Consider the following 27,137-nt stretch of genomic DNA (forward strand, 5'->3'; position numbering starts at 1 on the left):
GGTTTCATAGACCATTTGCCTTACCTGGTTCTTTTTTCTCCTCCCAGTGATTCTTAGAGTACCTTTTTAAAGGACCACATGCATAAGTATATAGCCAGTAGAATTCACCTTTCAGGAAATGTTTTATTTACTGTCATAAAATCCAGGGAAAATAAATATATGTGTATAGACTGATTGATAGGTCATTTAAGTTTGTATTTAAATTGAAGGATAAATAAAGTGAAAGTATAATAGCTCCAATCATGGTTAAAAAAAGATAAGAGAAAGTCATTGCCATCACAGGTGCAAGCACTTACATTTGTCACCAGGCTGACCAAAGAGTGGCCTGACTGTTGGCATTCAATGGGCATAGCAACATATCTCCCTTCAACTCTCCAGCTGAGTTTCAAGTTCAGAGCATTTTCAGTCCTCTTGTCTATCTGTTGTTGAAGGGTTTCTAGGAAGGTTTAACAGTTCTTCAATTTTCTTAACATCCTCCTCAGATCGATTTTTTTGTAAGCTACTTTCAATTTCCCCAGGGAGGAGCTCAGTAACTTGTAGTCTGGCTTTCCTGTAATCAAACAATAAAATGGATGTATCAAGTACTGCATCATTTCTTTAGTTCTTACAGAGATTTGAAACAAAAATGACAGTATTTGTCTTACTCTCCCTGCTTTGGTAAGACAATGTAGGAGCAAACACTGCTCCTTGCACTTGAAATGTAGTAACTTTCTTTTCTCCCAACCTGTTCTACTCACAAGGCAACTATGATTCCCACGTCACCAAAATGGATACTGTCATGGCAGCAGCTCTCATCCATAAAATATTCCAGCATGCTGGGGCCTAGATTTCTCACAGGGTGATGTGTGGAAGCTGACACACCCTGTGCTAAGCTATGAGGTTCAAAGCCTGGCTGTCCTCTTGCTCCCAGGGCTACAGAAATGTGAGCACCCTGCCACTCTGTTAAACTCTCTGTCACCAGACCTTGTAGGAACGAGACAAAGGCTATAACAATGGTAATCTAGGTACGGAGAGTCAGATAGGACAATACTATATATGTATATTTACAAAGAGTTAAAACCTGATTTCCAAATAACAGATCAGCTGTTTTTCTAAATCAAGTATTAGTATGTTCCTTTCTTTAAGTGATTATCAGGGTCATCAATAACTTTCTTCTCAACTCTTCACAGATTTGACCATTTCTTCTTCCATTTCTCTAAAGTCAGTTTTATACATTTTCTGCTAACTAAGGCGATTTTTCAGATTCTCAGTTTGTTTGATTTCCCTATATTCTTTTCAAGCAAAGAAGCAGACCCATAGGTGATAATATACTTAAACATTTATTAACTCTTCTTAGAAGTATCACACACATACACATATATAAACTATGTATTTTTGACATTATTTCATTCTGCCAAAGTATACTTTCATTAATATAATTCAAGTTATTGTTTTTACCCATTCTTGTTTTAAACTGTCACATAATTGTAAATATTTATGGGGTACAAAATGATAATTCAATACATGTATACAATGTGTAATGATCAAATCCAGGTAATTAGCATATTCATCACCTCAAACATTTATCATTTCTTAGTACTGGGAACACTCAAAATCCTCTCCACTTGATGGCCACCCTAAATACCCTGACTTGATCATTATACACACTATGCATGTAACAAAATTTCACATGTACCTCCATAAATATATACAAATATAATGTATAAAAAAAATCCTCTCTTCTAGCTATTTGAAAATATACAATAAATTGTTAACTATAATCACCCTATAGTGCCACAGAACACTAGAATTTATACTTTCTATCTGTAATTTTGTATCTGTTAATCAACCTCTCCTATACCTCCTTCTCTATGTCCCCCTCCCTCAGCCTCTAGTAAACATGATTGCACTCTCTACTTTGATGAGGTCAACTTTTTTAGCTCCCACATATGAGTGAGAACTTGTCTTTCTATGCCTGACTTATTTCATTTAAAATAATGTCCTCCAGGCTCATCAATGTTGCTGTGAATGACAAGATTTCATTCTTTTTTATGGCTGAATAGTGTTCCATTGCGTATATATCTCCCACATTTTCTTTACCCATTCATTTGTCGATGGACACTTATGTTGATTCTTTATCTTGGCTATTGTGAACAGTACTGCAAAAACCATGGAGTACAGATACCTCTTTGATATACTGATCTGAATACCCAGGAATGAGACTGCTGGATCACAGGGTAGTTCTATTTTTTTTTTTTGAAGAACCTCCACACCGTTTTCCATAATGGCTAAACTAATTTACATTCCCACCAACGGTTTGTAAGAGTTCCCTTTTTTCTACATTCTTGCCAGAATTATTTTTTGTCTTTTTGATAACAGACATTCAGGTAAGATGGGTTCACATTGTGGTTTTGATTTACATTTCCCTAATGATTAGTGACATTAGATATTTTTTCATATACTTTTTGGCCATTTGTATCTCTTTTTTTGAGAAATGTCTATTCAGAACATTTACCCATTTTCTAATTGGATTATTTGTTTTTGTATTATTGAGTTAGTTCCTTGTATATTCTGGATATTAATCCCCTATTGGATGAACAGTTAGTAAATATTTTCTCCCATTCTGCAGGTTGTCTCTTTACTCTGTTGATTATTTCCTTTGCTGTGCAGAAGCTTTTTAGTTTGATATAAACCCATTTGTCTATTTTTGCTTTTGTTACCTGTGATTTTGGTGTCTTATCCATAAAATCTTTGCCCAGACCAACATCCTGAAGTGTTTCCCTTATGTTTTCTTCTAGTAGTTTTATAACTTTGGGTCTTACATTTAAGTGTTTCATCCATTTTGGGTTAATTTTTATAGACAACGAGAAATAGAGGTCTAGTTTCATTCCTCTGGGTATGTATCCACTGTTCCCAGTACCATTTACTGAAGAGGCTATCCTTTTGCCAATATATGTTCTTGGTCCCTTTGTTAAAAATCAGTTGGCTGTACAAATGTGGATTTATTCCTGGGTTCTCTACACTGTTCCAATGGTCTATGTGTCTGTTTTTATGCAACTACCATGCTGTTTTGTTAGTATAGCTTTTTGCGGTATACTTTGAAGTCAAGTAATGTGATGATCCAGCTTTGTTCTTTTTGCTCAGGATTACTTCAGCTATTTGGGGTCTTCTGTGGTTCCCCATGAATTTTAAGTTTGCTTTTTCTATTTCTATGAAGAATATCATCGGAATTCCGATAGGGATTGCAGTGAATCTCTAGATCACATTGGGTAATATGGTCATGTTGACAATTTGAATTCTTCCAATCAATGAACATAGGATGTCTTTCCATTTTTTTGTGTACTCTTTAATTTCTTTTATCAGTGTTTTGTAGCTGTCATTGTAGAGATATTTCACCTCCTTGGTTAAATTTATTCCTACTTTTTTTGTAGATATTGTAAATGGGATTGCTTTCTTGATTTTTTTTTTTCTTAGCTACTTGAGTATTGGTGTATAGACATACTACTGACTTTTGTATGTTGGCTATATTTATATCCTGCAACTTTATTGAATTTTTTTTTTATCTATTCTAAGTTTTTTTGTGGCATCTTTAGGTTTATCTAGATATAAGATCATGTTGTCTGCAAGCAGGGATGCTGTGACTTCCTCTTTTCCAATTTGGATGCCCTTTATTTCTTTCTCTTTCGTAACTGCTCTGGCCAGGACTTCTGGTATTATGTTGACTAGGAATAGTAGGAGTGGGCATCCCTGCCTTATTTCAATTCTTAGAGGAAAAAACTTTCAACTTTTCCCTATTCAGTATGATGTTAGTTGTGGGTTTGTCATATATGGCCTTGATTGTGTCGAGAAGTGTTCCTTTCTTCTATACTTAATTTATTGAAAGATTTTATGATAAAGCAATATTGAATTTTATCCAATGCTTTTTTCTATGTCTACTGAGATATCACATGGTTTCTTTTTTTTTTCTTCTGAAATTTTTTTTTTAAATTTTATTTCAGCTTATTATGGGGGTACAAAAGTTCAGGTTATATATATTGCCCATGCCCCCCCATCCCCCAGAGTCAGAGCTTCAAGCATGTCCATTCCCCAGACAGTGTGCATCGCACTCTACGAAACACTGAGGAAGGAAATAGCAGAGCATGTAAATAGGTGGAAAACACACCATGCTAGTGGATCAGAAGAATTAATATTGTTAAAATGTCTATACCACCCAAAGTGATCTACAGATTCAATGCAATCCCTATTAAATTACCAACATCATTTTTCACAGACATAGAAAAACTAATTTTATGCTTTGTATGGAACCAGAGAAGACCTCATTTAGCAAGAGCAATTTTAAGCAATAAAAACAAAATGGGAGGTATTAATTTGCCAGACTTCAAACTATACTACAAGGCTGTGGTTATTAAAACCGCTTGGTATTGGCACAAGTGCAGGGACACAGACCAGTGGAACAGAACAGAAAATCCAAATATAAAACCTTCTTCATATAGCGATCATATGGTTTCTATCCTTCATTCTATTGATGTGATGTATCACATTTAGTGATTTGTATATATTGAACTATCCTTGCATCCATGGGATAAATCCCACTTGATCATGGTGTATAATCTTTTTGATGTGCTCTTGGATTTGGTTTGCTAGTATTTTGTTGAGGATTTTAACATCTATGTTCTCAGGGAAATTAGCCTGTAGTTTTCTTTTTCTGATGTATCCTTGTCTGGTTTTGGTATCAGGGTAATCATGGCCTAGTAAAATGAGACAGGGGGAATTTCCTTATAATTTGAGAAGAACTGGTATTAGTGCTTCTTTAAATATTTGTCAGAATTAAGCAATGAAGTCATCTGGTCTTGGACTTTTCTTTGATGGGAGACTTTATTAATCAATTTCATTACTTATTATTGGTCTGTTCAGGTTTTCTATTTCTTCTTGGTTCAATCTTGGTAGGGTATAAGTGTTCAGGAATGCATCCACTTCCTCTCAGTTTTCCAATTTGTTGGCATATAGCTGTTCATAATAGTCTCTAATGATCCATTGCATTTCTGTGGTATCAGCTGTAATGTCTTCTTATTTTATTTATTTGGGTCTTGTCTTTTTTCTCAGTTTAGCTAATGGTTTGTTAATTTTGTTTATCTTTTCAAAAAACCAACTTTTCATTTCATTGATCTTTTGTACTTTTTTAAAATCTCTATTTTAAGGCCGGGCACGGTGGCTCATGCCTGTAATCCTAGCACTCTGGGAGGCCAAGGTGGAAGGATCGCTTGAGGTCAGGAGTTTGAGACCAGCCTGAGCAAGAGCGAGACCCCGTCTCTACTAAAAATACAAAGAAATGATTTGGACAGCTAAAATATATATATAGAAAAAAAAATTAGCCGGGCATGGTGGCACATGCCTGTAGTCCCAGCTACTTGGGAGGCTGAGGCAGGAGGATTGTTTAAGCCCAGGAGTTTGAGGTTGCTGTGAGCTAGGCTGACGCCACGGCACTCTAGCTAGGGTGAAAGAGTGAGACTCTGTCTCAGAAAACAAATAAATAAATAAATAAAATAAAATCTCTATTTCACTTAGCTCTGTTCTGATCCATATTATTTACTTCCTTCTATTGACTTGGGGTTTGGTTTGTTTTTGCTTTTCTAGCTCCTTGAGGTGCAACATTAGGTTGTTTACTTGAAATCTTTCTACTTTTCAATGTAGGGATTTATTGCTATAAACTTCCCTTTTAGTGCTGCTTTTGCTGCATCCCATAGGTTTTGGAATGTTGTATTTCCATTTTTGTTTCTAGAAATTTTTAAATTACATTGTTAATTTCTTCACTGGCCCACTGGTCATTCAGGAACATTTTAGTTAATTTCCATGTATCTGTACAGTTTCCAAAGTCCTTCTTGTTATTGATTTCTAGTTTCATTCTGCTGTGGTCTGGAAAGATACTTAATATGATTTTGATTTCAAAAAATTTGTTGAGACTTGTTTTATACCCCAACATATGGTTTATCTGGAGAATGTTCCATGTGTTGATGAGAAAAATGTGTATTCTGCAGCTCTTGGATGAAATGTTCTTTAAATGTCCATTAGGTCCATTTCATCTGTAGTAGTTTAAATCTCATGTTTCTTTGTTGATTTTCTGTCAAGATGATCTGTCCAATGCTGAGAGTGGGGTGCTGAAGTCTCTCAACTATTATTATATTAAGGTTTATCTCTCCCTTTGGCTCTAATATTTGCTTCATATATCTGGGTGTTCCAGTGTTAGGTGCATATATATTTATAATTGCTGTATCTTCTTGCTAAATTGATCTCTTTATCATTATATAATGACCTTCTTTGTCTCTTTTTATATTTTTTTACTTAAAGCCTATTTTATCTGGTATAAGTATAGCTACTCCTGTTCGTTTTTGGTTTCCACTTGCATGGAATATCTTTTTCTATCTCTTCACTTTCAATCTGTGTCTTTATAAGTGAAGTTGAGTTTCTTGTAGGTAGCATGTATTTGGGTCTTTTTTTTTTCCTTTGTTACCCATTCAGCCAGTCTATATCTTTTCATAGGAGAGTTTGTTTATTTATTTATTTATTTATCTGAGACAGATTCTTGATCTGTTGCCTGGGCTAGGGTGTTGTGGCATCAGCCTAGCTCACAGCAACCTCAAACTCCTGGGCTCAAGTGATCCTCCTGCCTCAGCCTCCCCAGTAGCTGGGACTACAGGTGTGTACCACGAAACCCAGCTCTTTTTCAATTTTTAGTAGAGACAGGGTCTCGCTCTTGCTCAGGCTGGTCTTGAACTCCTCAGCTCAAGCAATTCTCCTGCCTCGGCCTTCCAGAGTGCTAGGATTACAGGTGTGAGCCACCACACCCAGCCTTTAATAGGGGAATTTAAACCATTTACATTCAATGTTGTTATTGATAGGTGTGGACTTTCTCCTGTCATTCTGTTGTTTCCTGTTTGTTTTATATATCCGTTGTTCCTTTCTTCCTCTCTGTTTATCTTTGTGGTTTGGTGGTTTTCTTTAGTGATAATATTTGATTTCTTTCTCTCTCATTTGTGTATCTGCTTTACCAGTGAGTTTTATTCTTCTATGTGTTTTCATAATGGTAGTTATCATACTTTCATACCCAGATGTATGATTCCCTAAAGCATTTCTTGTAGGGCAGTCTAGTGGTGATGAACTCCTTTAGTATTTGCTTGTACAGTATTCTTGGCTGCAATGTTTTTCTCTTTCAGCACTTTGAATATATCATCCCATTCTCTTCTGGCCCATAAGGTTTCTGCTGACAAATCTGATGTGAGTCTGATGAAGATTCCATTATATGTGACTTGCCACTTTCCTCTTGCTGTTTTTAGAATTCTCCCTTTGTCTTTTGACAGTTTGACTATAATGTGCTTTGGAGAAGATGTTTTGGGGTTGAATCTATTTGGGGATCATTGAGCTTTCCTTAAACTGGATGTCCACATTTCTCTCAAGACTTGGGAAATTTCTGACCATTATTTTATTGAATAGGTTTTCTATGCCTTTTCCCATCTCTTCTCCTCCTGCAAATGCCATAATGTTCAAATATTTGTTCACATAATGTCCTGTAAGTCTGGTAGGCTTCCTTCATTCTTTTTTATTCTTTTTCTTGTCTCACTGGGATATTTCAAAAGACCTGCTGTCATATTCAGAAATTCTTCTTGATCTATTATTGAAGCTCCCAATTGTATTTTTTATTTCATTCATTGGATTCTTCAGTTCCGAGATTTGTTTGGTTCTTTTTTATGATATCTACCTCTTTGTTGAATTTTTCATTCAGATCATGAATTATATTCCTGATTTACTTAAATTGCCTATGTGTATTCTCTTGTATCTTGCTCAGTTTTCCTAAGAGTATAATTATTTGGAATTCCTTTTCAGTTATTTCATAGATTTCCTTTTCTTGGGGGACTGTTACTGGAGAATTATTGTGTTCCTTTAGAGACTTCATGTTTCCTTACTTTTTCATGTTTCTCAAGTCCCTATATTGATATCTGCACATCTGGTGGAACAGTCACTACTTCTAATTTTATGAGGTAGCTTTCATAGGGAAAGACTTTTTCCTGTGGCAAGTGGGTCCTACGGTGTGAGTTGGGTAGGCTGCTTTGGCTTTGATTCTGGTGGACACAGTAGTATAGGCTTTATGTGATTTCTTCAGCAGTAATCAATGTCAGCAATGTCTGCAAGTACCTCAGTGGCTTTGTCTATGAGTTTCTGGAGGCTGCAGCTCAGCTTTACTGGGGTCAAGGGTCACTAAGAGGGCCATTCTCAGGTCCTAGAGGGGTGCCTGTGGGTGTGTGGTAGGTCTGCTGGTCAGGGAGGTGGGGTCACCAGTACTGGCAGGCCCCCCGGTGAGCCTCATCCATTCTTAAATTTTTCTATCTCTAAATCACTGATAAACTTTTGTAGCTTTTCCCCCCTCATTCTCTTTTTTTGTGGAAATAGTTATTATTTGTTCATATTTCTCCAAGTATTAATTATTCCATAAAATCTGATATCAGAGTCAAATAGCCAATATACTTTCCTTACCTTTCTAACCTCTTTCTCAAAGCTTCTTTTCAAAAAAGAAATCTCTTATGACACCTAGAGAACTAGAAATAACCTAATGCTTTCATCCTTTTAATTTTCCATGATGTCAGATTTTATGGTGCCATTCAGAATTTTAAGTGTTTCATCCTAGAAGCCAGATAACTGCAAGTCCCACCTGCCCTCTTACCACAAATAGGAAGGAATGAAACAAACATATAATGAGCAAAGTGGTATGCCTGTACCCCTAGAATAGAAAAAACTGAAGACTTTACATTTAGAAAAATATCTAAGGTCATATAACTAACTCATATTCTAGCTGAGATTTAGGCCGAGTTTTTCATTGGAGCTCCAAAATCAATGCTTTTTCTCCTACAGCACCCAAGTCCTTGGACAATAGACTTACAGCTGTTAAGAATTTCTGTGTGTGTTTGTATGTATGTTTAGCAGAAATGAAGGTTTCAAATAAAAACACTGGAAAAAATGATTTCTCATCTATCCAACTATCAAAACATAAACAGCAGCTGCAGCAAATGCCATCTTAGGTACCTAGGAAGCAGAACTGTGAGAATCATTTGTACTCAGGAACACTAGATGGCAGCCTGTTATATTGATTTTACATAGAATCTGCACAAAGTCTGCTATCAGTCTGATTACCCTACCCCAGATAACGGGATCCCAGGAAATGACTAGATGGAACAGGCAAAGGTTTTCATGCTCCTCAGTGGCATGTAGTCCAGGAGCAGCCACTGTGTTTGCCTAATTCTTCTGCATCTACAGCAAGAAGTAGAATCTTTGAATGTGCAGACTTAACATGCTTTGTATTACTTATAGATATATACATAAAAGGGCATATAACCTTTTAAATAATTAGCCAAGTAAGCTCACTTCTTAATGTGCATTCCCTTTAGGTAATTTCCTATGCACTCAAGAACACAGGAAAAGAAAAAAACATGCAACCAAAAGAGATTTACAACATTTTTACCTGAAAAAAAAGTATCTAAAGAAAGATCCTCATTAGAATTGAGTGGTAATTTAGAGTACGTGACTAACAGCACCACTACGTAAGACCAAGAGTTAGGAAAGTCAGATTCCCTAGTCTTAACATGCTCCTTACCACTCTTCCAGTTTCAGATCATGGAGTGCCTTTCGATCTTTCTGTTTTCTCTCCTGGACAGTCTCACCATAGTACTTTTGAACTGCCATGAAGAGGCTTCCTATAGGAGTGCTGAGGGGAAAGCAGAGAGAAAACTTAAAGACTCATTAGACCACACTACAGGTGAGCCTCTCAGCCAAGGCATGAGCAGTACCAGAGCCAGTTTTTCACCATTTGGCATAGGAACATTTGACAATTAAAGCATCCTTGCCAGACAAAGAAAATATATTGAGGCAGTTTCCTTCCTTGTCTGAATAACAGAGAAAAACAATCACTGAAACTACCTAAAGTTATCTGGTATAAAAAACAACAGATCTAGAAATTGGCTCTATTTTTTTTTTAAATCATGAACGAGAAACCAAAACAAAAAGGTAAAATATATATATTTATGATAAGTTCTAGTAAGTAGCTCCATACCAAAGATCTCTCAGAAATAAAATTTCTAGTTCAGAATGCCACCAGCCCCCCTTGGGTACAGGAACTATGGAAAGCATTTTTAGTTGGGGAGGAATGCTAATGGCTTTTGGGGGTAGGACCAACACATCCTAAAATTCAAGAATCTGTCACAATCATCTCATCCACAATTCTAATAGTTACCCACTGTGAAAATAATTTAGATAATAATTATTACAGTGATGAAGAAAATTTGGTTTGTAGGTAGGTTCTTAAAGAGAAGGAGTTTTTGACATTGATATAGCTTAAATTCCCTTTGGCTACAATTTAAGTAACCTCATTCTAAAAACTATTTTTGCTCAGTGGAAGTAACCTACAGGTCCATCAACAGATGATGGATAAAGAAAATGTGATACACACATACAATAGAATATTACGCAGCCTTAAAAAAGAAGGAAATCCCATCCCATGTTACAACAGGGATAAACCTGGAGGATGTTATTATGCTAAGTGAAATAATCCAGTCACAAAAGGACAAATATGATTCTACTCATAAGAAGTATCTAAAGTAGTCAAACTCATAAAAACAGGAAGTAGGAAGATGGTTGCTGAGGGCTAGGGGGAATGGGAGAGAAAATTAGTCTTTAATGGGTATAGAGTTTCATTTTGCAAGACCAAGAAGTTCTATATGCACACAATGTGAATATATTTAACATTATCAAAGTATACACTTAAAAAAGGTTAAGATGGTAAATGTTATGCTATGTGTTTTATCCGTCAATAAAAAAAATTAGTTTTGCTGCTAACTTCTATGATTTTTCCTTTCAAAGCATGCTGGTTTATTAACACAACAAAAATAATGTCAGCAGTGGATTACAATATGCTGAATTTTTTAGAAAAACTTAAAATAAAAAAAAAATCATTAAATCTATAGTGTTACCTCTTCCTGAAAAGGAGGCACAAAGAGGGGTGAATAGGTGGAAGGGAAGGGAGAACTCTTCTGTTTAGACAAATGCCAACTAATAAAAATAGAAGAACTGACAGATTTTGAACATTATTATAATTGAGGAGTCTTGAATATCAACTCTAACTCAAATAGTTGTATTGAAACACTATTTATGTGATAACTGTATTATGATTTCATTGGAGAATGTTCCTCATCCTGGGAGATACATACTGATATATTTGGGGGTGAAGTGTCATGAGAGCATGGTTTAGTCAAAGAAAAAAGAGAAAGAAATACATACACATCCCACACACATAGAGAGAGACAGAAAACAAACAGCCAAACTGTTAGCAACTGGTGCATCTAGGTGAAGGGTATATGGGGTTTCAAAGCACTTAATTCATTCAACTTTTCTACAGGTTGGAAATTATTGAAAATAAAAAGTTGAGGAAGAAAACTTTAAAAAAAATTATTAAGCTAAACAAACAAAACCTAACCCAAAATTTTTATAGAATATGCTTAAGTGTTTCTTATTCCTTTTTCTTGTTCCTTATACATACCTTTGTTCAAACTACAAATAGCTTCAGGTGTTAGTGATATTTAAACCATTTTTACCCACTGAAGAGGCATTTTGAATAAGGACCCTATCTTAGATAGTTGTATTGAATCAATGTTAAATTATTTAGTGTGACAACTGTAAATAAAATAAACTTTAAGTAAAAACTGTAAGTAAGATAAACAATTGGGGTAGAATTAGAACTGGACAGTCAAAGCTACTGACAAAGACTGGAGATCTTTTATAGGCTCTAAGGATTAAATTTGCTCTTTAAAAAATAATAAGATTTTTTAATAGTCAATCCATTAATGAAAGCTGTGCCAATTTAGAATCAAATCCTGTTAATGCTTACCCCAGCAAGGCTCCAATTATACCACCTGCCACCAGACCACGCAGGCCTAAGTTTATTCTGAAAAGACTTCCTGTAACAGCTGTTTAAAAAAAAAAGGCCAACATTAAATCATAATTAAATACTAAAATTCCATTTTAAAATTTTCCTTCTATAAGAAGGACACAAACACCTGAGTGAGCCTTCTGAACTCAACATTAAAATACCACTACAGTCTAGATTTCCTGACTCTAAAATGCCAATACAGGTAGCTACCCATCTACTCTGCAAATTCCTTTTACAAAATTAAATCCTTGATCTGTTCCATGAATCTAATTTCTTTTCTTTTCTTTCTTTCTTTTTTTTTGTTTTTGAGTCTTGCTCTGTTACCCTGGCATCATGATAGCTCACTGTAACCTCAAACTCCTGGGCTCAATTGATACTCCTGCTTCAGCCTCCCAGGTAGATGGGACTACAAGGCACTTGTCACCATGCCCAGCTAAGTTTTCTACTTTTTGTAGAGATGAGGTCTCGCTCTTGCTCAGGCTGGTCTCCAACTCCTGACCTCAAGCAGTCCTCCCTCCTTGGCCTCCCAGAGTGCTAGGATTACTGGTGTGAACCAATTTCTTTTCTTTCTGTTTCATTTTTGCCCATCTCCCCTAAAAATCTGAAATATTTTCCCTTCTACCTATTTCATTTCTTCCTTCTTCAAGGAAAGCTTTCTCAAAATAAAAAACAGAAAAACTTTGACTAGCCCCTGTAGCTCACCCCTTCCCGCAACTCACCCCTTCTATACTGCTACCCTGCACCTCTAAGGTAGGACAGCAGGCAGCATTTGGCCTACAATGCCACCTGGTGGTCAGTGCATGGAGGGGCCTCTTTTTTTCCTACTGGGGATTGTACATAATGATGCTCATTTTCCTCTTCCACTATGCATAATGCAACTAACGCCATTTGAGGTGGTAACACTTTTTAAAGAATAACATTTGAGGTTTATATTTTTTCAGTCTAACGCTCTCCCAACTCAGCTATTTTGGCTGACTAGAGGTTTATATTTTTTATTTAAGTATTATATAATCATTTTGTAAATTTTCTAAATTAACAAGGACAAAAATCACCTCTAATACCATTACCCAGAGTCAGTAATGAGTTAGTCTATTTTTCTGGTCTTCCAAACAAAATATTTTTAAAAACAAATTGGGGTCATGCTGTACATACTAAATTTTGTTCCCTCCTATCTGTCTTTTCTTCCTCTGTGTTAATGCATTTTTAAAAGGCCTGCCCTCAAGATAAACAATTTTACACGGCCTAACCTACTGGGAGGTTTTATCAGAGACTAACCAAAATGGAGAATACCCAACTGCAACCTGTGCTAGCCTTCATGTGGGAGAAGGGAAACACCCAATTCCCACCTACTCTAGCTATCCTGTCCCACCTCTGGGGAGGAAAAAACCTGAAAAACACTTATGAAGTTAATAGTTCAGAGGCACGGGCTCACTAAGACTAAGACCTACTCACAGGAGTATAGTATACTTTCCCTCTCTCACATCTTAATACCACATTACTAAAGACCTATTTACCACGGTTCCTTTTACCCAGTACACCATGTCCAGCTAACAAGAAAAAAATTACAAGACATACTAAAAGGCAGCAACAAGTTTGAAAAGAGAGAACAAGCACCAAAATCAGACTCAGATATAGTGGGAATACTGGAATTATCAAAGAATTTAAAACAACTATGATTAATATGCTAAGGGCTCTAATGGATAAGGTAGAGGGATGGGCAATGTAAGCAGAAAGATGGAAATTTTAAGAAAGAACCAAAAAAAATGCTGGAGATGAAAAACACTGGATCAGAAATGAAGAATGCCTTTGATGCACTCATTAGTAGACTGGACACAGCTGAGGAAAGAATCTCTGAGCTTGAAGACATGTGAATAGAAACTTGCAAAACACAAAAACAAAGAGAAAAGAGATGGACAAAAAATAAAAACAACAACAGAATATCCAAGAACTGTAGGACAACTAAAAAGGTACAATGTAAGTGTAACCAGAAAGAGAAGAGAAAGGAACAGATTACTTGAAACAACAATAACCAAGAATTTCTCCCAAATTAAAGTCAGACAACCCACCATAGATCCAAGAAGCTCAGAAACATTAAGGATAAATGCCCCCCCAAATTACATCTAGGCATATCATTTTCAAAGTGCAAAAATCAAAGATAAAGAAAAAAAATCTTAAAAGAAGCCAAAGGACAAAAAAACCTTTACTCATAAAGAAGCAAAGATAACAATCACATCAGACTTCTCAGAAACCATGCAAGCAAAAAGAGAGTGGAGTGAAATATTTAAATTAAGAGAAAAAAAACACCGTGTTTAATTCATTCATATTTAATATTAATATTGATATGGCTGGATTTAGATCTGCCATTTTGCTATTTGTTTTCTACATATCATGTTTAATGCCTTTTTTTTTTTTTTTTTTTTGAGACAGAGTCTCGCTTTGTTGCCCAGGCTAGAATGAGTGCTATGGCATCAGCCTAGCTCACAGCAACCTCAGACTCCTCGGCTTAAGCAATCCTACTGCCTCAGCCTCCCGAGTAGCTGGGACTACAGGCATGCGCCACTATGCCCGGCTAATTTTTTTTTTCTATATAGATTTTTAGTTGGCCATATAATTTCTTTCTATTTTTAGTAGAGACGGGGTCTCACTCTTGCTTAGGCTGGTCTCGAACTCCTGACCTCGAGCAATCCACCCGCCTCGGCCTCCCAGAGTGCTAGGATTACAGGCGTGAGCCACCTCGCCTGGCCTAATCCCTTTTTGATCTTTCTAATACTTTAATAAGTTGCTTTCTTATTAGTCACTCTAGGGATTACACTATGCATCTTAATTCACCATAATTTACCTCAGATTAGTACCAATTTAATTCCAAAAATGTGTCAAGTTGACACCTAAAATTAAGTCTACTTCTTGTCAATTTGGCACCTGTATGCATCTCCTTAAACCATACTTAATTCCCCCAAAGATAATAACAAGGTAATTAACACTATGCAAACTAATATGAAGCAAGTATCCTGTATACAACCAAAAATGCACTAATCCCTTCCTCAGAACTTGGCTTTTAGGATTTCAACATCTGGGATTTTAATCTTTCAGAATTGTGATTTTGGGGATTTTAGATGTTAGGGATTTTAGACTTTATGGATTTCAATCTTTGCGAATTTTTATCTTTCAGGATTTCAACATTCAAGATTATGGCATTTGGGATTGTGACTTTCTGAAATATGATTGGCACTGGCTTCCTAGGGCCCTTACCAGTCTCTCCTGAGTGTGTGTGAATCTTTATATATGTGTGCAATCTTTCAGAGTACCAGGGATAAGTAGGGTCTTATTAAGGCCTTCTTTGACCATCTTAGTTCCCTAGATAGCCCCATTAAAACTCATCCTGGTCTGCCAGTCTATTGCTTGCCCCAAACAGTATGAAAAGCTCAGGTTAGCTTTGTGATGTTATCATTCCCTGATTGTTTGCAACTGTTTTTAGCAAATTCCTAGGCATGAAATTTTCTGTGCTCTGCTCCAAATAACATCAGCCCCCTCAAGCAGCAGAACTGCCAGTCCTCTCAGCCTGTCCTGCCTTTGTGAACCATCTGGACTATGGAGCTGGGAGGTAAGTGATGGGTGCACCCTCAGGCTGCAATACCACAGACTCCCACTGTTTTTACCGAGATTCAACAGATATTCTTGAATAAATGCTTTTCAAATTTGTTGTGTGTTTTTGGTCACTTTCTAACATCTTTAATTGGTTGTTTTTGAGAATTTTGTCCAGTTTTATTGCTGCTTTTTGGGGAAAGGATTTGCTAAGATCCTCACTCAGCCATTCCAGAATACATTTTAAATATATTTGATGAATATATTTTATGAATGTCCAGACCAATGCCAAATAATCATGGTAAGGAGAGACATCCTTGACATTTATTCTGACTTCGGGAGAAATTACTCTAGTGTTACACCACTAAGTATGACGTTAGTTGCTGGTTTGAAATAAAAATTTATATTGTATCAGATATATTTTTCACTTCTTATGTTACTAATAATTTTTACATTCAATCAAGAAACATTTATACTATCTACTACTATGTGTCAAGTAATTGTGTTATGAAAGGTAAACACTTTTTCTGAATTCAAGTCAGTCAGTCTAATGGAAACCAAAGCAAGTAAACAGTTCCAATATAGTGTTATAAATACTTTGGTAAAACTATTTATAGTGAGTTATGGGAACACAGGGCAGAGACATCTAAGCAGAACTAAAGATAGAGAAATGGGGGCTAGGGAGGACTCCCTAGGGAAGTTGAGACTGAGAAATGATCTGTACGTTGAGTAGAAGCTGAACAAAATTAATTGTGTGAGTGGAAAACTGCATTCAAGAAGAGGGACCAATTCATGTAAAACAAGAACATGCTGGGTTTGGGAAATCCAAGGTTATAAGGCTGAAGCAAAAGATTGGTGCATGGAGGATCAATTGACATCAAAGTGACGGGCAACTACAGAAAAATTTCAAACATAAACGTGTTAAAACCATATTCATATTTCAAAAAAGTCACTAGGTAAGAAGTGGAGGTAGTGGAGCACACCAAGATTAGAAACAGGGAAGACGTGATAGTAGCAATGGGAATAAAGAAGAGATGAAGGATTCTCTATATATTTAAGGAGTGCAGTTAATGGACTAGAAGTTTGGAAAGAATAGAATAAAGAGCAAGATCATATCATTCCTTGGTTTCTGGTTTTGGCATTTAACAGAATATATGCCAGAAAACATAGCAAGAGCAAGTAAGAAAGTGGGAGGAGGAAAACAAAACCGAGCAAAAGTGTTTGCAACTTAAAAACAGCAAATTCTAGCTGCTCCAATGCTATTAATGTCTGTTTGTAGTTTCCCACCTTCCCACCCCTCCACAAGAGAGGAGGTCTTGCCGTGTCACCCAGGCTGAAGTGCAGGTCATCACAGCCTCAAACTCCTGGGCTCAAGTGATTCTCCTGCCTCAGCCTCCCGAGTAGCTGACACTACAGGAAAGTGCCACCACGCCCAGCTATTTCTAGATTTATATTTTTAAATGTTTTCATTAAAATTTTAAGTTCAAATTGTTTATATGTATATGTTTTCTTATGTGCATATACACATATGTAGAGAAAGAGAGAGAGCAAACCTAGGAACAAGAAGATACAGCAAATGGGGTAAATGGTAATAGTGGCTAAATCTCTATGTCAAGGGTATAGACTGTTTTATTATTTTTTATTTTGGAACCTTTTGTATGCTTGAGATTATTTCCAAATAAAACATTTTAAGAATGTTATATTCAGCATATCTGTGTATATTTCTGTATGTAAGAGAATATACATGAGTTAGTGAGTAATTAAATATATACGGCAGTTAACGTCATTTACCTTTCTAATGCTTTTTTTTAATGCTCATTTAAAAAAATTAAACATATATATTTATGGTATACAACATGATGTTTTAAAATACGTATATATCGTGAAATGGTTAATCAAGCTAACTAATATATCATTACCTCACATACTTATCTTTTTTTTTTTTTTGGTGAGAACACTTAAAATTTACTCTTTCAGCAATTTTCAGGTATATAATACATTGTTATTAACCATAGTTACCATGTTGTACAATCCATCTCTTGAACTTATTCTTCCTAACTAAAATTTTGTATCCTTTGAGCAACATCTCCCCAACCCTCCCTACCCCAGCCCCTGGTAATCACCATTCTACCTTCTATTTTTAATGCTCATTTAAAAAAGGATGTATCTACTAGAGGCAGAGAGCTGTAAAATAAAATCCAAGCTCATACCATGAAAACTCTGGTCACTTCCTACCTCAACTGACCAGTCTCATTTCACGCTACTCTTCCTCTCACTCTGTTCGAGTCATATTAACCTGCTTTGAAGGAAATTTTCTTGCCTTTGAGCCTTCCCCCTTGACGTTGCCTCTGCTTAGGACACTCCTCTTTGCAAGGCTGCTCCTTCCCATTCTTTAGGTATCAGCTTAAATGTCACTTCCTCAAAAAGGCCTTCTCTGACCACTGTGTCCACATTAGATCCCATTGCCCCATCTATTTGTTACTTTCTATCACAGCAACTTGTTTTTTCCCATCTATACTAGACTTTAACCTACAATGACAGCAAGGACTTTGCTGTCTTGTTCATTAATTATACCAAGGGCCAAGCATAATACTCTCCATAAATATTTTTTGCATTAATGTTGAATGAGGTGTGATGCGAGGCCAACCAAAGAGTTCAGTAGTTCTGATTTGTAAGTCCTTGTACATTTAAATCAAAACCACATTTGAGAAGATTGAAAAATATAAGTAAGAACAAAAATGTCTTACCTCCTGCAATGACAAAATGGCTTAGGGCATTTTTATTTCGGTACACATTTAGACCAGTGTTCACTGTGCTGGGAAGAAGGGAGAAAAAGGAATGTAAGATTTAAAGCATATTCCATTTACATTTTTGAGTGCTATTTTCACTCAAGTGATATTGAGAAGAGCCTACTACATCAATCCCTGGTCCTAGTCTAGGCCCCTTCAATGTGTTCCAGACCTCCATCATAGAGGAGGAACAACTGGACCAGTCTTTTACAAAGACAGACAAAAGTTCTTGAGAAGAAGGCACTATCAATCATTTTCATGTGGGTGTGCAGTTTTTATAATCCTACTTGCTCAAAAGATACACTCCTAAAAGAAGAGCAAGACAATTCAGTATCTCATAATTCAGAGAGAACTTACTTGAATATAGTCACAAACACCGCAGTTCTCCAACTCCAGCGCCAGCCATACCGAATGAAACCTCGTGTGGCAGCACGGTGTGCACATTGCTAAAGTTAATAAAAAAGGTGTGAGGTTCCAAGACACCTTGATACTTTCCTTATTGTAGAACTATGGTGGAGGAATTTCAGCTAAGGATTAGTCAGGTATACTGAACAGGAACAACAGAAAATCTCTAGAAATATCACTCTTTAAGTAATGAGGCTTAACCAAAAGTCTGACATAGATTCTATATTCTATCAGGAGGGAGGAAAGGAACGAAGAATTGCTAATGTCAACCAAGCAATCCATCAACTAAGTATCTACTGAGAATCTATGTGTCAACCACCATGAAAGATATAAAACCAGTATTAGACATGCCTTTTATATTCAAGAAAACTTGGGGAAAAGAAAATCATAAGGAACTGAGTAAATGCTATATTTAGATAAAGGTAATACAGATGCACAGGAAAAGAACAGAGGAAGAAAAAACTAAACTTTGCTGACCACCCTCTCATTACTTCATTTAATCTTTGTAATATTCTATTTGGGAAGGTGTTTTAGTTTTAACTAAAACTTAGGAGGAAGTTTATAATCATCATCACCCAGCCAATAAGGAATAAAGTCAGAATTAGAAGACATTTTGTCTGTTTCCACAGCTCATTTTCGCTAGACCACCATGGAACAAGTTTGGTATAATATCATGGGGTAAAGTGGATTTTTAAAGAATCAGAGAATCTTTGAGCAGATCCTTAACTATTACATGATCTCGAGAAAGCCAAAACTTCTCTGACAGGTATCAGTATGAACTCATGGCTTTCAATAAATAGGGAGACAGACATTGATATAGATATACACATGAATGTGTATATAAATCTCCTCACACACACACACACACATACAAACACACATTGCCTAGCTCTGTCTGCCTAGGGCCTAAAAGCAATGACACCCCAGTAGCAATGAGCACACCTAGCACACAGATCTTGGTTTCCAAATACCATTCTTAACTAAAAGAAGCTCCTTGGAGAAATGGCTAATTCCAGGGCTGGTGGTTGAAAAGTAAAAGATGAGCCAGAAATATTTTGCTGTGCCAAAGAGTAAAGGGCCACTTAAAGAATGATGGGGACATATTGAAACGATGCGGGAGCTAGCTTGAAGGGCTCCAACTGTCCAAATTTAGGCATTTTTGAGTATCAAAATAAATAATGATTGCACACATTGGGCATCCTTTATCTTAAATGCTTGGGACCTGAAGTGTTTCAGATTTAGGATTTTTTTGGATTTTGGAATATTGGCATTATAGTTACTGGTTGAGCATCCCAAATCCAAAAACCCCAAATCCAAAATGCTCCAATGAGCATTTCCTTTGAGTGTCATGCTGGTACTCAAAAAGTTTTGAATTTTGGAGCATTTCACATTTCAGATTTTTGGGATGCTCAACCTGTAATGGATTATAAACTACAGAATAAAATAAGAATCCATGAGTCCATACTGATATAAAAAATTATAAACAGATAAATAGATAAATAAATAAATAGGGAGGAAGGGAAAATACTTCCTTAGAGCAGAATACTGGACAAAAAATGTAGAAAGAATGACAGACTTTAGAAAACGGCCACTTGGCAACCATCGCAGTAATTGTTTCAGGAAAGAATCATCATTAAACGCTAAAACTAGAGGGTAGAAATCTGATGAAAAATAGGAAATGTAATAGTCTCAAAGTATGTAACAAGTGTTCATAAAATACTTAGCAATTAATACAAAGGGGAAAACTACAAAGGGAAAAATAGTAATTTTACAGTGGATAAACTTGGACAAGGCCATCTTAACCAAGTGACTAAAGTAAACATAACCAGTAAAGGGACAAAGAGATATCATGTGCTTCTGATATAATGTACTAGGAAGGAAACAACATAAATTCTAGGGTATTCCTGCCAAAAAACATAGCCTGAATCTAATCATGAGAAACTAACAGACAAACCCAAATTGAGGGATATTCTACAAAATGAATGGCCTACAGTTAAAGTCATGAAAGACAAAGAAAGACAGACCAAAGGAGACTAAAGAGGCATGACTGGCAAATTCATTATGTGATCCAGTATCAGATTCTGGATCAGAAAAAAAAAATTTATTTCTTATTTATTTTTTATACCTTTTTTTTTTTTTTTTTTGAGACAGTCTTACTTTGTTGCCTGGGCTAGAGTGCAGCGGCATCATGACAGCTCACTACAACCTCAAATTCCTGGGCTCTAGCAATCCTCTGGCCTCAGCCTCCCAAAATGCTAGGATTACAGGTGTGAACCACCATGCCCAGCCTTATTTGTTATTTGTTTTTTAAATTAGTGATATTAGTGGGACAACTAGCAAAAGTTACATAAGGTCTGTAGATAAGATAATAGTACTATGTCAGTGTTAATTTCCTGATCTTGATAATAATAATTGTGGTTATATATAAAAGAATGCCCTTGTTTTTAGAAAATACACACTGAAGTATTCATGTCTATAACTTACTCTCAAGTACTTCAGAAAAAAAATAGTTCATATTACACAAAGAGAGAGTGATAAAGTAAACATGGTAAATTGTTAACATGTGGAGAATCTGGGTGAAAGGTATATAAGAAACCTTTGCACTATTTTTGCAACTTTTAAGTCCAACATACTTTCAAAATAAAAAGTTAAAAAAACTCTCTGAGGCCTGGCATGGTGGCTCACACCTGTAATCCTAGCACTCTGGGAGGCCGAGGTGAGTGGATTGTTTGAGCTCAGGAGTTCGAGACCAGCCTGAGCAAGAGCGAGACCCCATCTCTACTAAAAAAAAAAAAAAAAAAAAATAGAAATTAGCTGGACAACTGAAAATATATATATAAAAAAAATTAGCCGGGCATGGTGGCACATGCCTGTAGTCCCAGCTACTCGGGAGGCTGAGGCAGAAGGATTGCTTGAGCCCAGGAGTTTGAGGTTGCTCTGAGCTAGGCTGACACCAGGGCACTCTAGTCCAGGTAACAGAGTGAGACTCTGTCTCAAAAAAAACAAAAAAAAACAAAAAAAACAAAAACCCCTCTGACCTTTAATCCCTTCATCTATACAACAAAATTGACATACAAATTTAATAATATAACACATGAGTTAGCACTCTATAAACTGTAAAGTTATAAATGTTAATTACTTTTCTAGTGTGAGCTAGTGTATTTGTGGAGGCTTTGTGAATGAAGTAACTAGGTTACAGCTAAGCCTTGATGATTTTGCAGGGGATTAGAAATGTATTTCAGAAAGAAGAGCCACAGTGGCTGACAAGCCACGTGTAGGCACTTTAGCATTAGTGCTTCCACTGTTATTAAGTATACACATCATTTCTTTACTCTGATATCCTACAACTCTCCCCCAAATCCCACAACTGAATGATTAAGTATTCAGTGAATTGCTAAGTCAGTGTGCCCCCAAATACCTTCAGACCACCAGTACATACCACAGCATCAAACCGGTTATGATAAATCTCTGCTTGGCTCTGCTCAATGTAGCGTTGTTTAGCATGAATAAAAGCTGGTATTCCCCCATATGCCCAGCCAATGACGCCTGCTGAAACTGCCGCCTTATAGATATCCTGAAGTTCCTTTGAAATTCTCTGCTGTTTACTAAAACATCAAAAAGACAATGTTATTTGGGATTAGCTTATGGATATTGCTCTCCAAAAGACTCTATGATCAGAATTATTCCAAATCCTAATAACACAACACTTTTCATTATAGGTAGAATCCTCTAATGAATTAAACAGTGTAGTTATATTTAAAGTAACACAAATCTCAGACAGAACTAAGCTATGCTACTAGAAATTAGAATAGTGAAGTCAAGGCAGGAGGATCATTTGAGGCCAAGGGTTTGAATCCAGCCTGGGCAACACAGTGAGATGCTGCCTCTACAGAAAATTAAAAAATTAGCCAGGCATGGTGGCGTGTGTCTATAGTCCCAGCTACTAGGGAGGCTGAGGCAGGAGGATTACTTGAGCCCAGGAGTTTGAGGTTACAGGGGACTGTGATTGCACTACTGCACTCCAGCAAAAAAGAGAGGGAGAGAGAGAGAGAGAGAGAGAGAGAGAGAGGGAGGGAAATTAGAATAGTGGTTACTCTTGGGAAGGCAGTGACTAGAAAGGTACAAGGTAACCAGCTATGCTCAGTTTGTGAAAATTCATTGATCAGTATACTTATGTACATTTTTCTAAATGCATATCATGCTCCAACAAGTTTTTTTAAAAGTACTTTTATTTGATGACTATTACACCTATACCCTACCCCTGGAAATAGGAAGAACTTGTGAGTTGAATGCAGATATCAGTTATTTCCCCTTTTGATTTTTAAGCTAACTTTTAGAAGCCATACAAACTGCCTGGAGATTTTATGGCAGGGTATGAATGAAAACATTCATACACATGTTGGATGTACAAAAAATAAATAAATAAGAACCCTATCTTACTAAATACTTAATTTTTATGACATGCTCAGATAGGACTGTACTATAAAAAGCATTGAGAAATCTCACTAGGCAGGGGGCAGCACATGCCAATCAAAAATAACAACGAAAAACTACTTAATTTATTACTCTCAAATGCATAAGAAACTACAACTGCTAATGGAGCTTCCAAGACAGTCCTTCTGAAACTGCTCTAACAAATAGCTGTTTGTAAGTATTAAGTTACTATAAATAACAGCCCTCCTAAGTAAACTAGCAAATGTTAACCTTATCACTAACTTGCTTTCTTCAGAGACTGCACAAGTGTTTAATTCTAATTGTCAATAACCACATTTCTGAAATCCGAATCTGTGAGTCTTTATGGTTCCTACAAGAGAGAAATTTCAATAAAATCTCTTAGAAAACTGTAAGTCTTATACTTAAGTCAACAAATAAACTGCTATAATATTAACTTTATATTTTATCTTTTATAGTGAACAAGATTAAAAACAGTATCTACATAAAAACTGATTTATGGTAGAACTTGGAAAAGATAAAATATAACAGCTTAAGATTTAACAAGTCAGGAGATGAACATGTTTTGCCTCTTTTTTTATCCTCTGAATAATTTTATGATATAGTTGATATTTATCTCCATTTTACCAGTAAGAAAATAGAGGCTCTAAGAAGCTATATGGTTGGTCCAAACAGTTAATGAATGGTGGAGCAGAAAGTAACAGTGGTGGAATGGACCTAGTCTATAAGTAACAATGGGGTTATGGTCTCGGTTCTATCACTCACTGCTAACTGACCTGCAGCCAGATCACAATCTCTCCAAACCCTTACCTGGAGAGGAGCATGAAAATTACATTATTTTTCAAGTTTCTTTCAGTTCTAACATTCTGTGGTTTATAAAGTTAATCAAAATAACCCCCTTATGTTATATACTACATAGGATCTTTCACAAGTATCTCAAATAGTGGAGGGACCACTGAGTAAAGATGTCTCATTATCTTTAAAATGTCTCATCATTTAAAATAATGAAACCTAGAGTAATTAAATACAAGTCTGCCAGCTCCAACTATCTCAGCAACATAGTGAAGCTTAAACTTTTAATTTAATTACTTGATAACACAGTGTAGATTAATTCATGTAAGGGCAAACTCATTAGTAATGAATGAATAAATGAAGAAATAAATTAATGAATCCAATATCCTGAGCTTTTATGAGATAAAATCAGTTCAATTTAGTTATTCTATATTCTAAAATAATATCCTTTTTATTTTAAAATGCAGCTAATTTATTTTATAAAGTGATGAGGTAATAGTTGCTACCATTTTTAATTCTTTATTTGGAAAAATAAAAAATGAACTTTTTCCCCAGTCCCCACTGTGGGGGTATATGGGGTAATCAATCACCCTAGTGGTCATGAAATATTAAAGTTTGGGATCAACTGAAATATGAAAAAGAACACTGGAGTGGATTTCTGTAAACATGGATTCTGGGCCAATTTTAATACTAAATTGGGCCAACTTTTCCAATCTGCAAAATCAGAGGGCTGATCACACTTAAGACTATATTCGCTAAATATCTCAGACTTTCAGAGAGTCTGACCACCTTTACCATTTAAGAACTTTCCTGTCAACCAACAGAACCATCCAATGGCAATGTCAGGATACAAGCTTGGGGTACAAATAGAACCTCGAATCTCATTTTAAACCACACCACCCCTGGCGTTTTTCGCCCCAGGCTGACCCAGGCTGCAGGCCCTCCACCCCCGCCCTCCAGACCCTGTGCACTTTTACTCTTTGACAAACAGCTCCCGGAGGCGATCCCATCCGGATTCCGGGTAATAGGGTTCTGGCACGTAGGAAGGCAGCTTCTGATCCTTCGCAAGGGCCTCCGGGTCAGCAGCCACAGTTTCGGCAGCAAACACTCGGGGGAAAGGACACAGTGCCCTGCAGAGAAAGCGCCGTGGCGCCGGCGGCGGCACCTCCATGGCCCTCTCCCGACCTGAGGGACACTTGGCGCTTAAGGCCCCAAGGCTGCCGGGAGGCGCCGTAGGAGACAGTGAGGCAGCTGCATGAACGAGTGAGTACCCGTGCACTAGACCAAAGCTAATCTGCGGCCAGCAAGCGCTGCAACCACAATGCTAGACATCACTACTCTCAGTCCTAGGTCTCAGGACGGAATCTTTGAAAACACGAGACAGGAAGTCCCGCCCCCACCAGAGCAAAGGTCAGCGGACGAAACGACCACAGAGCCGGAGCTGAAAAAATTTCCGGTTTGGGGCGGGCCGGGCCGCAGCCGCGCCAGGCCCCGCCCCCGGAAGTGAGTTGGCCGCGAGTAGTCACGCTCTGTGCCGTGCGGCTGCGCCTTTGCCAGGTTTCTCCCGGCTTCCTGGACGCCTGCGAACGTGGTCTGGAGCTAGTTACACTCAGCTTGATGCGGTGACAGGCTGACTTAGCGTATCTGAAATGCCAAAAATCTCACATAAAGTGCAATGTTCAATGCAAGTGGAGTAGGTAAACAGAGAAAGGCAATTGCTCAGAAACAAGCCCAACCCTCCCTGGCACAGCTGGAGACGCCTCCCAGGCTGGGCGGGGCCCTTTCATAGCCTGTCAGTTATGGTTTCCGGAAAGCCCGGGGCATCGGAGAGGGTCTCGGTGCCAGTTACACCTAGATTTCCAGAACACTTTTTTTGAAGAATTGGCTTCTGGCATTCCGCTTAGTTCGTATGCCTACTGCTTCTCAAAAGCTGGAATTTCTGGAATTTCTATCCTGTGTTTGTTCTGCAATAGTTTCCCATCACTACAGCGTCTGCTATTAATAATATATGATAAGCGGTATAGTTTTCATTAAAATGCACACATTTAAAATATTCTCAAATTGGTTTGCGTAATTTAATCCTCGTTAGTTACCAAAACTACTCCCTTATTCTCTTTGCCAAAACTTTTACCCCCTTTATTCCTTTCTAGTTGTAATTCAAAATTGCGGCACTCTTTAGTAGAATACAGTAAATAGACTTCTGGAATTTGATAGCTGGAAATTCTATAGATAAAGCCCTGAGAAGTGACTGGTTAGAGTGACTAGCTGAAGTACTGACAGTGCCACGAGGATTTCTGGGAGGCAAGATTAGATTCAGCAACCATCATAGAACTTACTACATTTACATCATAATTTCCTGTTTGTTGATCTGTCTCCATAGATTAACCTTGAGTTCAGAGACCACATATATTCATCTCTGTATCTCCAGGACTTAGCACCATGTCTGGCATGTAGTAGGTGTTCAGTAAATACTTGTCGAATGAAGAATTCAGATCCCCTGATTTGTGGCTCTAGGTTGCTGCTTATTAGGTAGAGGTGGGCACCAAGATAAGGTCCCAAGAAAATGGCTGTACAGCCTGTCTAGCCTACCTGTAGAAACAGCTAAATGCGTTAAATGACCCCAGAATCATTCTGGCAGGAGGAAGGACTTGGAATGGGGAAGAGGGATTGGGTGGGTGTTCTGCAGATACTGATGAACTCATTTATATACAACTCTAATGCCCCTAGGATACACTAGCCTGTAGATACATGAGATCATTTTAACAGGCAAATTTCCCTAACTCCATAGCTGCTTTCTCCTTTGGGTAACTAAAAACTCATCTGTAAGTTTCCCTAAGTCCTCGATGCCTTGGCTACTGCTCACACTATTGCTGTTGTTCCATCTCAGCTCTCACAGACTCTCTGTCACCCTACTGCATTTCCTACTTCCCTAAGCCCTCAGGGTTTACCTTCTTTTACCACTAGGGAAATACTTCTGTGGTCTGCTCTTTTTGAAAGGCCTCAGAACAACTCTAAGCCAAAGGTGTTATGGGGTTTAGTTGGACCAGTGTTTCACATACAGCTCTCCTGTCCCCAGGATGTGTATTTGCCAGCAGGGAAACTGCATCAAGGAAGGACTTCAGTACAGTCACCACCCTGTATCTGGAAGCACCATTCTTCCACTTAGCCTT

The 27,137-nt window shown here is 37.2% G+C and overlaps 1 protein-coding gene across 1 annotated transcript; it reads right to left on the reverse strand.

Annotated features, from left to right (window-relative positions):
- Window positions 1-103: 103 nt before the first annotated feature.
- Window positions 104-25,356, reverse strand: TIMMDC1 (translocase of inner mitochondrial membrane domain containing 1). Its single transcript, XM_045540208.1, has 7 exons — window positions 24,945-25,356; window positions 22,163-22,328; window positions 18,676-18,764; window positions 18,277-18,344; window positions 11,906-11,984; window positions 9,620-9,730; window positions 104-550 (listed from the first exon to the last, which is right to left on the reverse strand). Exons 1-7 carry the CDS (start codon window positions 25,136-25,138, stop codon window positions 403-405), a joined length of 855 nt encoding a protein of 284 aa, XP_045396164.1. The 5' UTR covers window positions 25,139-25,356; the 3' UTR covers window positions 104-402.
- Window positions 25,357-27,137: the final 1,781 nt, after the last annotated feature.

This window comes from Lemur catta, chromosome 1 (assembly GCF_020740605.2).
Source record: "Lemur catta isolate mLemCat1 chromosome 1, mLemCat1.pri, whole genome shotgun sequence".
Classification (NCBI taxonomy): Eukaryota; Metazoa; Chordata; class Mammalia; order Primates; family Lemuridae; genus Lemur; species Lemur catta.